At 27.8% G+C, this 16269-nt stretch overlaps 1 protein-coding gene across 3 annotated transcripts in view; it reads left to right on the forward strand.

Annotated features, from left to right (window-relative positions):
- The first annotated feature begins 667 nt into the window (after positions 1 to 667).
- The window catches only part of LOC132919951 (tyrosine-protein kinase Fer), a 42798-nt gene continuing 27196 nt past the window's right edge, over positions 668 to 16269 (forward strand). For 2 of the 3 annotated variants that reach the window (XM_060981904.1, XM_060981906.1), the window contains exon 1: positions 669 to 1469. In XM_060981904.1, the coding sequence (XP_060837887.1) occupies positions 1047 to 1469 (423 nt within the window). In that variant the 5' untranslated portion in view covers positions 669 to 1046. Of the gene's footprint in view, positions 1470 to 16269 lie in introns of all 3 variants that reach the window. The other variant, XM_060981905.1, reaches the window with a different exon arrangement.

Consider the following 16269-nt stretch of genomic DNA (forward strand, 5'->3'; position numbering starts at 1 on the left):
TTTAGTAGAACATTCATGTACATCCAATATCCATGCTCATAAAAAATTATACATAGTAGTTATATTTTAACTAATATAAATTATGTCGTGTTCCAATTTCCTTCTTCGTTAAACTTGTATATATAATTTATCGTTATCATTATAATATATATTACTATATTACATATAGGCATACCTCTGATCTCTCTAGTTTTAACAAAATAGTACATACCTAATTATTTACCACATATCTTACCAATTTTGGTAGAGTCGTGGCTGCTTCTTAAAAATATTTTCAACACACTATTGCTAGTGCCTAGTTGGCAGTTGCTACTATAATACTTCTATAATATAGGTATTCACATCCTCTTACACACTACACATTGCAAAAAATCTGGTCGTATATATAGCATAAATCGTGAACGCAAAAGAGAAAAATAATTTACAATAATAACATGGACGCGAAATCAGCAACAAAAAGGAAACAAAAACAAGCGTTTTGGTGCAGATTTCAAACACCTTCGGACGTCGGTCGACGAAAACACGTTCATCCGCCTCCTCCGTGGTCCACACGTTCAAGGCGGCTGCGGCAACGGCAGCGATTGGGTTGGCAACACTGACGGCGGCGCAACAATCCGCACCGTGTTTATTTTTGTTGCAGCTCGCTCCTCAATGACGGTCGACGACACTCGTTAATTCCGCGTTTGCCAACGGTGGGCAGTCGGTACTCGGCAGTGCTTCAGTCGGGTTCAGGTTTGTGCGTCGCATTGCTTGTGGTGTCCACTGTTCTCTGGTGTGCGTCATTCGTTTCACGTATAAATATATAATAAAAAAATATCCACGCGCGTATATAGACATAATATTGTTTTGTACGATCGTAATTAGGCATTTCAAACGCGTTATTAACGTCGTTTTCTAGGCGCGGTTGCACGAATAATTTTATTATAACGATTATAATACGTTAATTTACATTAATATTCGCCAGTCGGCATCAGAGACAAGCCAGAGGAGAAGGTGACGATGACGTGACTTGCCGGAGGACAGTGGCCTGCACACACTAGACCGATATGGGGTACACCGGTGGTAACGCGACGGCCCAGGGCAAACCTGAATACGAAGCCTTGGTAGGTCGGCAGGAGGCGGAGATCCGCATGCTAGAGGTGATGCGCCGGTGTGTGACCAGCAAGCTCAAGTGCGATCGTGAGTACGCTGCGTCACTGAGTGCCGTTTGCGCGCTCGGGTTCAAGTGTGGCGGCGGCTCCGGCGCGGGTGGTAGTGCAGTTGACGCAACACCTGGCAGCAGTCTAATGGCCGGTGCCTGGAAGCGGTTGCTCGACGAACTAGATGCAGCCAGTCGAGCTATTCGGACCGTATGCGACCGGATCGAGAAGAACACGCTGGACCGGATCGCAGGCATATGCGCTGAGAAGCGGAAGGCGAAAAAAGCATACCAGGACGAATACAATAGGATATCGCTGCAATACAACAATGTGAGTGTTTATGTCGCGTACAGTACATAATAATAATAATATACTATTCATTCAAAAGTTATATCAAAATAGTAGCCCGAGTATATAGTCATTTCGCGGTTTAAGACTTAAAAGATTTTATTCCATTTTTCCAATTATAGGTCGTCAATATATAATTGGCAGTAGCCAGTAGTGAAGGTAGTTTTAAAACATCAAGTAATTATTATTTTTATAGGATTGTGAACAATTTCTGAAACATTTATGAAAAATGTCGAGCAGGTTGAAATTAAAAGCATCAAACCTTCCGTGGGTTGATTCTGAACTCAATTTATATTCCATTTTTGAAATTGTTCTCAATATTGCAATGATACAAATCGGAAGTATACACCTAATATTTATGATTATTGATTATTAGGGTTTGAAACTTACGAATTTGCATATTTTATTTACTGGTTGTAGAACACTATAATAGGTAAGTTATAAATTTGTTTTGTAAAATCAAATAAAAAGTTTGACGTTATATATTTCGTTACATATTTCACAAAAAGAATATATTCGAAAAATGTAAGCATTTTTTCATATAGTTAGGTGCATAACTATATTTTCTTCTACATAATTTTAGCTTCATATTTTAAAGCATCTTTTGATAATTTTAATTCCACTCTCTTCAGAGATCTGATGTGATTATTACCTTGCTCTGGATATCTCAATGCAAAATTTATCAAAAGGGAGTCCAACTAAACTTTTTTTGGCTACATACTGTAGAACCCCAATTGAGTAGGATTGAAATAGTTTATATGAGTCGTTCAATTTTTTTGTATAGGTGTTCGATCCTCTCCCCCTTCTCTCTCGTTAACCATGGCCGACCACAGCGTCTGTAGTTTGACCCGAGTTTTGATGTCATTTCTATCGTTTTAGCATAACTTCATTTCGTGGGTGTTCCGCAGCGACAGACTTTCCTGGGCGTTGTGTTTATGCAACGGTTACTGCACTGCGGCGCACAACACCATCATGCTATTATAATATTATATTGTGTCGTACAAAGATTTGTTGTCACCACCGGGGAAACCGAGAACGACGGCATCGATTGGTAGTTATGGAATAGCGAACATTCTCTTTCTGTCCATGTATTATATTGACGCACATAGAATTATTAGTATTAATATGTGGCGCAATTATGGATATATAAATAATAATATAATGTTGTAATAATAAAACTTGATTGGTGTATTATATGCGATGGAAAAACCTGCGGAAAACCCGTGTGCTCAACCGTGATTCGTACTGACGATGTAATATAATTGTTCCAATTGGCCGGTCTCGAGGACGACAAGCGCTTGATCAAGATCCTAATAAAATATTCAGTAGGCAGGTAGTCAGGTGGGTGGTGGATGGATTAGTTATTCTGTTTACGTATTATTTTGATTTGATTATATTAACGTTTCGCGTCGAAAACGATTTTTGTTTAATTATATGCCTCACCTACCTGCATGTTTTTTCATGTGGTTCACCAAACGTGTTTTTCTTTTAGGCTCGCGACATTTTCTTAATGTCATAAACTCATAAGTGTGAACATGCGATATTTTTTTCAATTGCTGTTTCTAAAAGCTGTGGAAAACCGACGCCCACACAGTGTAATTAACCCTAATATTATAATATTATATCATATTACATGCATATTATGTGATTAAAATATGTTATTGCGTTTTGTAGTACTGTAAGTGTAGTAAAAGACGTGACTATTTATTATAATTTGTAATATGTTGACATTATACATTACACATCTTAAAAAAGTTACTCAAATGCGTACCTTTCACACAATGCGGGAATATCTGCGCCCTTCTTATTGTTGTAGTTATTATAATACAACCTTAGCCCAGTAAAATTTTGAAATTAAAATGACATCTCCTTAAGTATACAGTAGGTTTATTATACACAATAAGTATGTAATATGTATATATAAATATATTTATTAGTATTTATAATATTAAAGTGACAAACTCTGTTTTTATTGTAGTTGTATCAATACTTGAATATTATATAATAATTATAGTTATAAATTATTCAGTAAAATAATTCGACGATCGAATAAATAGGCTCTATAATAGGTGAGGTGCTATCCCTATAAAAACTAAAACTTTAGCGAGAGTGAACGGGCGGGTCTATAGCGAATGTATGAAACCGCGGTCATTGACTGGGAATATGATCGTACATAATTATACATGATACAAATTAATATAATTTATGTTTAAATAAATTTTATATGTGCAAGGTAATTCTCCGAGAACTTCCATCCCCCTTTTTTTTTAATAATGGAGTTATTCGAAACCTAATTTTTGGAATTGTTTAATATACTTGAAGATAATGTTTTCGAATATTTGAGATATTTTACATCACCTAACAATGCTATTGTGGTGATATAAGCTCTTGATTTTCAAATCGGAATCTTCCTTTATTTCTATACATTTTTGGATAGTTATTTTTTTCTAATCTATTTCTTAAATATGAGCAATTGTATCGATTGTTAATGTCCAAGCTATAAACATATAATCATATTTAAAATGTAATAACTCGGAAACCACTTGTTTGAATTTTTATTTAGATAGTTACATTAAAATTAAAAAAAAAGATATTTCTATTAAACTATTTACAGAAAAAAACATATGGTTCATGTCTGAAAAATTGGAGTTTGTAGAACTATAGGAAAATCTCAAAGATTTTTGAAAACTATATTACTAATTAATAACACGATTTAAAATATACATGTGATAATAAAATAATAATAATATAATTTGTCAGTCAAATAGTCCATCTCAAGTACCTCATCACGACCATTGTAATTTTTCAAATAAAGTAGACTTGGTAAATCACCTTGTATATATGTATTTAATTCATGGTTGATGTGATATATTTTAACAGTGTTTTTATAGATATAATACATGTAATATGTATACATTCAATACACATATTTTCATGATCATTTAAATGAGAGCCAATTTTTTATTTCAAGAGCTTAATGTGATGATAATTATGTATAGCCTATACAGTATTATAGGTATAGTTGGATGATGCTATCAGACATCAGTTATCACTATAAGGTATAGGTAGTTCACAATACCTCTATGGTATAATATATATTTCACTTTTTATACGTTTTCTAAGCAATATAATTTGGACCACTAATAATTATAAACAAACGATATACATTACGTATAATACAATGCATATTTTATATTATATTATAGTATTATAAACATCGCAACGAATTTGTTGTGTTTACCATAGGAACTATTAAAGTAGACCCACAGTACGTCACGTTCGTACGTCCATATACTGGCATATACGTATGTATATCGACTAATTCAACTATATTATAGACGTCCGATTTTCGACGCCGCATATTTTTATACATGTATACATACACGTGTGGTTGTACTTACAGTTTCTAAATGAGATTATACATATATTTATATCAACGAAATTCCAACGCAAGAACCGGCGTGCACGTAATTCGAAGACGAGATAAACGCCGAGCATACCGCCCACGGGGTCATTTGTTTCGCGCTCCGTCAAGTGCCCCGCCGAATTTAAAACTACTGACCTACTTCCCTGGTTTACATTGTTCCTCCCGCACAAAAATCCAAAAATATGTTTTCTCAAAATATGAATTATAGAATTATTTAATGTTTTTTCGGGAGACTGTGTAATGCTGGAAGAATATGACTGATAAAAAAACAACTCGAATAACAAAGTTATTGTTATCCTACACAATATACAATACATTATTTTTAACTCACTAGTATAAGAAACGATAACGACCGCTACTATTATCGCTGACGGCCCAAGCTCGAAATGCAATAACTGTAGAATATTGCTCGGGAATCGGAAACTGTATTATAATGCTGCTGTATATAATATACACAAAGATTTCTCGCCGGACATCCGCATCCTGTCCCCACCATGCAACTCAAGTGTTACATAAGTTCCGTGCAGATTTGTTTTTCTTTTCGTTTGGCGTGACCTTGATCTGGAGCATACCATTTCTGTGTTTTCGGTCTATTTTAATGCGACTAGTTAGTATAGATGTATAAACCAGGTTTTCATCAAGATATTCAACGCAGTTGTGACCTGATGAAAGTGCTTTCTCGTCCACTGTTGATTTATTCGTCGTAGATGTTTTTTATATGCATATCTGCAAGTAATTTTAATTTTAAGGAAATTATTGTGAAGTATAATATTTAATAATGTTCATTTTAAACTAAAGCGTGTTAATAATTTGTCGTTTGCTTAAAAATAAGTATCTATAATGTTCTACCTAGTATGCTTATTTATGTAATATTAATCATTATGAATTATGATATAAGTAATTGTAAATTTGTAATAGGTACTTATGCACATTTAAAACTTATTTTAACAGTTTTAGTTAAAAGTCTAAATATGCTTATAAGGTGTTAAAATATTTATTATTATTATTATTAATAAATGATAATTATGATTTAATTAAAATATAAAACTACATAATAAATAACTATAAACATACATAAACGATATAGGTACAATTTGTGCGGGGCTTGGGTCTGCCTAGCACCCCAAAATTGTTTCATGTTAATTTAGATTTTAATGGTAATAGATATCTAACCAAAAGATAACATTATAAAAATAATAGAGAGGTTTCAGCACCCCCAGTTTTTTCATTAAAATTGCGTCCCTGATAAACGATAAGACTATATAAATATATAATACATTTTAGTAAATAAATACGTACATCTTGATGAGTCTATAAGATATATTATTCAATTTTATGTCTTAATCGTATTATTTTATTAATTAGAAAAAATTGGAAAGTACATTTTTCAACTTGCGCTTCTTTTTTAATATGACATTAAGAACAATTTTCACTTGTAAATTGTAATTCAGGTATACTTCACACCAATTATGATTTTCTAACATAAATTATCAAAAAGTAAAGTTTCCAAGTGGAATTCCCTTTTCTGTTAGATTACCGATTAAGTAGTTGTAACCTAACCGACGATATTTTATTTGCGCTGTGGATGAGTACTGCAGGCCGTTGACCTTCCGTCGTTATTGCAATGAACTTGATTGGCCGACAGGAGTTAAAAAATATTAATAACTTATAATACTATATAAAAACCAAAGGGTTGGAAGAGGTAATAATTATTATTTTTGAGGAATATCGCATGACGTGGAAATCAAAAAAGTATTTACGTTATTAACTTGAAACAACACTTTCATAATGTAATAGGTTTAACAGTTTTAGTAATATTGTATAACAGTATAGGTAAGTAGTTTAACTAGTCAGTTGAGTGTAGACACGCATTTTAGTAACCACTAGCTCTTGGAAACACCGCTATTCTTCGAATTACTCCAGATTCTCCTATATTGGCATTGATGAGTAAACCAATGGTTTAACGTGTGCTTATGCATTAGAATATGGGGTATCCGTATAATACTAATATAATTGATAATTCACTTGTACTAAATTAAAATAATTGGATAATTTCATCATTTTTTTTTTGTGTACATTCATAGATTCTTGACCCTAGCTTCTCATAAAAGAGTGATGGTAACCTTCAGAGGTTATTGTTTATGAAAACATAATAAAAACAAATGCGTTGTAAATTTGTTCACAGTCCACATAAATATTATTTCAATATTTTAAATAACTGAGTTACTTCTAATTTATAATGAATTTATTTAAAATGTCAACGTCCCCCTCCCCCGTGGTTTTTAGTGGTATTGAACGTTCCCTTTCTAGACTGAGACGTTTCCTCCTCGAAACAATACATTTCTTTTTTATACACAATAATAGGTTGAAAATAGGTCCTTCGATTTTACCTGAAATATACTTAATTTTATTAATCATTCAAATATATGGCTTTTTATCGAAACTCTATAGATGAACAACTCAATTGTATCAATAAAATTTTTAAATTATAAAACTAGAGCTTTCTGTAATGAATAATGATAATAGGTTTTTTTTTTTATTTACACAAAGTATATTTACAATCTGTAATATTATTATATACAATAAGGAAATTTGGTAGCTTAACTGAATAACAACAACATGAAATAATGCGAGGAAGGAGGGCCACCAGTATAAAATCCCTCAGACTTGGGGGAGTGATGATAGGTTAAAAAGTTATGTGAAAGTTTTTCATATGGAGACATTTTGAATTTTTTAAATTCCGTGAGCTATCTTATTAGAATAATAATATGTTAGATTTTATTTTTATTTTTATTATTTAATTTTGTTGTTTTTTTATATTTATTTTGTATTGTCAATAATGTTATTATGATGTATTATGTATAATTGTACTTATATATTAATTAAATAATTTGTATAATTATTTAATAAAAAAAAATATTAAAAAAAGTACATTTATTAATGTGCATTGTATATTATTATTGTTTAATATTTTTACTTTTAATTTTTTTTCTGGGGGTGGGGGGGTTGACATTAAAACGTAAGTTTACTTGAAACTATTATTTTTAATGGTTCAAATTTAGCCTACAATTACTGCTTCTGTAGATTTGAATTTATTTACGGGTTAAATTAACTATGATTACCATTATAAAAATTGAAAAGTAGTGAGTACATAATCATGTTTTTAAATTTCTAAGAATAGTATGTTGTGCCATACCTATATAAATAGTTAATATTAATTTACTGAATTAATTTATCATAATATGTAACATTGTTTCTACAGCTTCTCTCAGAAGAAAATGCCGTTTACGAATACTCGCATATAATGTTTAACTATAATATTTCACCTTAGAATAATTTAGTAAAAATAAATAATTATTGTCACGTATAAAATTATTAATTCTATAATTTTGTATTACAAGTACACCTATGGTATTTATTAATGTATTTATGTACACTTTTTCTTCGATGTATTAGATAGCATACTTTTTCTAAATTAATCATTACCAAATACAAATGCATTATGTAAATATCTGAATAAAAAAATTATTTAGTTTTTTTTTGTAAGAATGGATTCCATATCTTAATAAAATTATTTTAATAATTAGTATAAATTCAAAATATTTCTGTTTTATTTATTTTTTTAAATCGTTTCCTTTTGATTATATTTTCCAGTCATTAGAACTCGGTGCATGCAGTCTGAAAGTTAAAGTAGGCATTAAGGTCTGTATTGAATATTGATTGATTAAAAAAGTTGGCTGCCGAAACTAGGTTTCCAAGGTTTCTCGAAAACGTGTCAACTATCTTATGCATAGGCTCAAAGAAGTTCTTAAAGAAATAAAGACAGACATATTATTTCCTTTGATATTTTCAATGTTAACCTTTTAAACACTTTAATAGTTTTCCTAAGATTTTATAAAATCATTAATGTGAATAAGGCTATTTTAAAATTAATAATTAATTTAACCCTATACATTACAAAATGTATTCCCGGGTGGAATTGCATAAACAATATTACTGAATATTTAATGCATAACGCATAAATTATAAGCTTATATATTACTTAAACATAATTTAATGAACTATTAAAGTAATAATTTTTTAAGCAATTCGACATTATATGACGTAGGTATAAATAATTTTCGTAAAAAGCTTTACTCGAGATTTTATATTGTTTTGTACTGAATACCAATCAAAAGTGATCTGTAGCCTTGATTGTTTTTCGTATAATTTAGTTTACAACTTTACAAGTAGAGCATAGAAGTCTGCATTGAAGACCAGAATAATAGCTCAATTATACCATTTATTAGAAAAATGACGCAAGATGATCCTGTAATATAATAGTTTTTCATATTTCATAGTATATAAAAATTCTACACTTGGACTAGACTTTTTAATTAATAATTTTGCTACTGGCTGCAAAAATATGGATATTGATTTTATATTAATTTTTATAGTATTTAATAATCAACTTTAAATGAAATATATGCATATCATCATGTCATTTTTTTATTTTTTAAATTCTAGATTTTCATTTCTATTTCATTTATAATGGTGTTATATAATATTCTTATATTATACTTACTTACGTCTTGTCTTTTTATGCTAGAATAAAGGGTTATAAACTTATAAACCATATACGTATATTTATTATTCTCTTACTGATCTTAGAATATTTTTTCCTACCATCAGTATATCATGGTAAATATTTAAGGAATTAAAACAAGAGATAAATTAATACATTACATATAGGTAATATTAGAGGTAAAATATTCTAAGATCAATAAGAAAATACCAAATATATGGTGGACGTGATAGTAGAAAAAAAAGTACAAATTAGAATATTTTAAATAAAACTTATATGTATAATCACTATTATTATTTCTTAATTATTTTTACTATAAATGTACTAGTTTTTTTTTAGAAAATATTTGCGGTTTTACAGAGTGATTTAATTTAAAATATTCCAATTTGTACTTTTTTCTCCCGAGACTTTTTTCCTGAGACTTTTTTTCTGTTCCCCAATATACTCGTCATAGTCTCATAGTCACATATTTTTTGTATACCTACGTTTCCTAATCACCGTTTATTCTAGATAGGTACAATACATTTTTTTTCTTCAAATATCTGTCATCAATGCCTAATAACCTCCCTTTATTTTATTCAAAAAAATAGTTTATAAATGTTCTATTCTCCAAACATATGTTTATTAGTGAACCGCACTAATAAACAACTTTGTTTTATATTCTGAAATATTTATAATTATAAAGTTATATAATTATTCGAAAATTATGACTATTATCTATTGAAAAGTTGTATATTGTTTCTTATTTTAAAAATTAAATGGGTAATTTTGTTATTTTATTTATAAATTACAATATTATTCATGTGTCTTAATCATTTAATAATATACATTTTAATCAATTTAATTTGTTTAGACAATATAAATCATCATAGTTCATTTAATAATTATTGGTTACAATATTATTTTATCTCATCATAATTTACATTTACACTATTGAAATATTAAAAACCATGAAGTTGACATGCGTATTCCTACTTGTTGAAAAGTGTAAAATTACATCATTATCTTTTTTTTTTTTTAATAGTTTAATAATGCAAACTAAACAATGCATACTAATATTTGCACGAATTAGTAGTATTTTGTATTATTTTGAATTCATAAATCCCGTCATGATTTAAATTTATAATATTTATGGTATTTAATACTACTTAATACATAACCTGTACATAATAGGGTAAACCAATAATATTTTTAAATTTTACAATATTTTAAATATTTAAATATTGACATATTATAGTTTTATTTTGTTAATTAATTATTTTCTATTTAGGTATAACCGTGTTTTTTTTTTAACTAGAAACAATTGTAGAATCTATAAAGTAATGATTTAAAATAAGCAAAAGTGATTAAAGAGTTAACATAGAAAAGACAAAAGACAAAATAATATAGGATAAAGTAACAAAGTTATAAACAGTAACAAGTTAAATAAGTTACGATTATTTACATCAATTCAGGCAGGGAGCTTGAGTGAAGAGGCCAACCATTGATCATTGATGGTACTTCATGCGGTATAACCGTGTTAATATTGTTTTTATTTTTCATTAGGAATAAGTACTGGCATTAATTTATAATAAACTGTATATTATATACCTACTTATATAATTAATGATACTTGGTATAGATTTTTATAACACTAAGTCATTGTTTAATATCAAAATAAATATCAATCGTACAGCATTTTGAATTTTCGTCTGTTGATTGGTTTTCAACTGCGTAAAATTACGTAGACGATAGACTACGAGTATTATTATTAGGACCATTAATTTAAAATACAACTATCCGAAAATGTATGAATTATATGTGAAAATGTATTTACTCAAGATGTTAAAGAATCGAGTTCATAAAAAAAAAAGTTTTTACAATAATTAATTATTAATAAACGTAACAGTTGCTCGATCGTGTATCTTTTCTGCCTTTCCAATAACAGTGTAATAATAATATTATTGTTATAACATGTTATAGTGACTGTTGAGGTCAACACATGAGTAAGATTCACAAGTCACAACCACACCACCACATCTGACATATTCTGATATTGTATATTATTCATCGTACATAAAAATAATTATTGTTTGCTAAGTGTTTATAGTTATGAGAGAAATTTAAAGAGTTGTACTAAGGAGTAAGGTTTACTGTGGTTATACTGATGTTTCACTATATTACATACATATTATTAATATTGTAAAGTGTTCATAAACAATAATATTGTTAAAACGGTAGTAGTCACTGGTTAGTAGAGCTTAATAATCATAGACTCCTTGGAGTGATTGTTATAAAAGTATATGTAAGTAAAGACAAGTCATGACTGTAGTAGTATACTAGATTTCGTTTAACAGAATGAAACTAAAATATTTGTAGTCTTTAATCTTAGCTCTCTCTGTAAAAGTTGTTCCAATATTATTATTTTTAAATTTGATTTAGGTATTTAAAATATATTATATTATTTATATAACGATTTATTTTGAGTTTGTATAATCATCAATCACTTATACTAATTTTAACAGTTATTTTGTCTAAAACTATATTTTGTTTTTAAATATTAATTTCCTTCAAATATAATTCATTTTTATATTTGTTCAAAACAAAACGTCAAAATCCTTATATTAAATATACTTGGTATTTGATTTGGTTAATTATTAATTATATTACTGATTATTTATAAATTAATCTTAATAATTATTTTGTTTGTAAAAATGACTTGTATATTATTTAGTATCTTGTTATTACTTTTGAGTTTTGATTTTTGAATAAGTGTTTTATTTTAAATACTATTTGCAATTTTATCAACAGTTATAATGATATTTTTGCCACATTTTTACTTACATCGATTAAAGTAATAGTAGGTATATAAGATATTTCAACATTGTAGTAATAACCGATAATAAAATTATTTGAGTTGTGTCATATTATGAGTTTACAACTTTTGTAACCTATATATTTATATAAACTGTACAATTTTTATTGTCTCGTTGCAACAATATAATATATTTACTTTGTATAATAATAGTTTATTAAGCTATTATTGTTGTCATCATCATTATTATTATTTGAATTTGATATATTAGTGAATTATATTATATTATGAAAATTGTGTAAATCTAAAATACGGATACACTAATAAGATAGTGGAAATTAAACAATACTTCCTAGAAATATTAGCCTTCGATTTTTAAAAATTTAAGTTGCAAGTGTCTATAGTTTAAACTTTAAATTTCTAAAACAGGAGTCTCCAAACGGTGGTTCTAGGGCCACATTTGACTCACTAACTACAGCAATGAATAATCTAAAAGTGATTTATTCATATTATCTTGTCTATTTTTTTATCGAGAATTTTAATGAAGTATAAGATACATATCATACTTCTTCATTAAATATTAAATATAACTAGAATTCTGTTGATTTTTGGGAGGGATTAAAAATACATTACCTGGTGCCTACTAAATTTAAATTACTTTTTACATGCAAAGTTTTCAGTATTTTATATAGTGCTTGATTAAAGTTCATTAAGTATTGTATTATAGGTAGTATAGTTGAACTTGGTTAACTCGAACTTCTTTAACTCAAAATCGTCAATACCTCGAACTTTTCCCCGGTCCCTAGAATTTCCTATTTAAACAATGCGAATAAATCTTGTTTAACTCGAATATTTTGGTGAATAACTCGAAGTTTTTAGTTTTATTAATATTATCAAAGATATAATTATATAATAAACTAGATTACTGACTCTGATACAGCGCCAGTATAATTGATTGAAGCTATTGCCCGCCATTTTAATCGAGACCTATGTTCGTTATCACTTATTACTCGTGCTTATAATTTATAAGATATACAGAACAAGTGTAAGATAACTTAAGATAATTATGGTATCAAGATTAAATTAAATTTGGTTATTATCAACATTAAATAAATGTGATAAGCATATATACCTTGTATTAGGCCTAACCTTATATTAGGTTAGGTCTATGGTAATAAGACTCATTGGCCTCTTTTTAAATGGCGGATGTTGACTTCACGTCTTTTCACAGTTAGCAATCTTGTTTACAATATATATCTTTGAATATTATAAAATTGTAAATAGAACGATTCACTGCAAATACTGCGATCAACAGCAAAATAAATAAAAATAAATACCTTTTTAAAAAAAATTTCTAACCTAATTTTTGTTTATATATACATTTTTTAATTTTTACATAATATATAAATAGTAAATATTTTTTATTATACATATAATACATAGGAATTATTGTAACCTATTTATTATTATAAAAAAATACGTATGGATTTGAAATTTTATTTGGATAACTCGAACTTTTTTTCGAGTTAACCAAGTTCGACTGTATGTATATTTGTGTTTATTGTCGATTATAAATTGTAATTTACTCGATTTTTTTTAATAACTTTTTTTTTAAATTTTTTTTATTAAAAGTAAATAACAAATGGCATAAAAATACATAATATACAACACTCGAGGGCCAAAGTAAATTATATCAGCTAATTATATTTACAATAATTCTGCGTTCAACATACGAATATTCAATGGATGTTCAGAAATTATAATTGGTTATGTTTCTTGTGTCAAAATTGCATCATTTGCTTACGTATTTTTTTTGCCAAACTTCCAAACAATGTATTGGCTTGGCGCATCACACATGTGACGAGAGTTTCAGTTTACATTTACCTATTTTTATTACATGACCTAAATTATTTTCAAATAAAATTTAGTTTGGACAAGTTCATTCATAAAATGGTTCATCAATTTGTATTTAATGTTTCATTGTACTTTATAATTCACTTATTTATATAGTGTATGTGTATGTGTGTGTTAACTATAAAATAAGCAGCAATAGCGAATTATTAGCTATCTACAATTATGGCTCTGCGTTTAATTTACGTAAACTCATTTTACTTTTAAACATGGTATTTTTGTAATGTTATATAGTTTTATTTTCTTGTCTGTTTACTGTTGAAATTCCATTTGTTATTTTTTGTTAATTCGACATTTTTGTCTTTAAATATTTCGATAGTTAACGCCTTATATAAGTAATACTATAGTAAGTTCTGAACATTTAATATACAACGGATTAATAAACCATGTAGGTATATTCAATTTTGTTAATCTTAATCAATCTGAGTTTATGTTTTGTCCAATGAATGCAATTAATATTGGTGGTAAAAAGATATATTTATCTGTATAAAATATTAAAATATTTAGGTTTATAGGCTGGTTCAAAAATAGCTTATAAATTCAAACGATAAAACTATTTTATTTTTAACATTAAACATCTCTTGACCATGATTCAACTTTTAAACCATTTCAAAAAATAAAGAATTAATATTTAATATTTATCCATACATTATTGTATATATTATACTATATAAATTATTTGTATTTATTTTAAATTAAACGTAGGTATAACCGGGGGCGGATTTAAGTATGTGGTGGCCGCTGGGCGGAATGCATTGAAGGGGCTCTTCCACATAAACAAAGAAATATATTTTTTTACTTATTCAATAACATTTATTATCATATTTAGTAAATAGTAGTAGTAACAATTAAGTACTTATTTAATAATAAATAATTTTAAAAACAATCAAATTGAGTATAACTGGTATAAGTAATATCATCATAATATTTTTCCTGTATCCTAATTTAAATATTATAAAATTGTGGTGGCCCCTGGGCTGCAGCCCACTCAGCCCTCCCCCAAATCCGGACTTGGGTATAACTATTGATTTTAGATATAAAAATATTTATCTATTATATTTATAATAATGTTTTTTAATTTGAAAAATAAAGAAAGTGACATTTTCAAAAATATTTATATTTATAAGGATATTAATATATCTTTCATAAGTTTAGAATGTTTGTTCAACTTATGTGATAGGCTAAAATTTTGAATAATGTTTTTTATATAAATTAATCTATAAGTAATTTATTCAATACAATTTTGAACTAGTTGATATATTGCAGTCTATTTCAATTGCAATGATTCAAAAACTGTGGGTTTATATCAAATTCTTCAAGCATTCCGTTAAAGGTAATACTCATTATTTGATTATATCAAAAGTAGCTTATTATACATTTGACATTGTTGTATACCTAGTAATAAATTTATTATATGTTGTATGTTACTTCTATAGTTTGTAGGCCCTGTACAATAAAATCAGAAACAATAAATTAGTCTTACTTTAAATGTTTATAGTTGTTAAATTGGCAGTTTACCAATTGCGCTCAAAATAATTTTTCATATACCAATATACTCTCTAAACATTTTAGGGTCGATAAACCAATTGCAATTTATACATTTAAGGATCGTTAGACTAATATTATACTCAATACATTTTACAATACCTAAAGAAAACTTATAAGTTATCTATAATTATATAATAAATGAATACACTAGCCGATTTTTTTTGCGAGAATTAGTACATAATATAATATAATATAAATAAAATAATTTTTTCTTTACATTTAACAAGTTATTTTTTGATCGTCAGTTGAAAATTAAAGTTATATCAGTTACATTATAATTCACATTTAAACTGTCTTACAATAATAATAACACTCTCTGATTTTTCCTATAATATACAGTATATTGTGTACAACGAAACAATTAGGTTGATAAATATCCGGCGATAACGAAAGCTTATTTTCGTTTATCACTCAAAACTCATCTTGTGTGATAAAATATAAATCATAAAATTCACGATACTGTTATAAAATTATATTTTAACCAGTCCCCTTAGCTAGTAATCAATTGATCAATAAATAAGTTTTTAATTTTCAAGCA

The sequence above is a fragment of the Rhopalosiphum padi genome, chromosome 2, assembly GCF_020882245.1.
Source record: "Rhopalosiphum padi isolate XX-2018 chromosome 2, ASM2088224v1, whole genome shotgun sequence".
Classification (NCBI taxonomy): domain Eukaryota; kingdom Metazoa; phylum Arthropoda; class Insecta; order Hemiptera; family Aphididae; genus Rhopalosiphum; species Rhopalosiphum padi.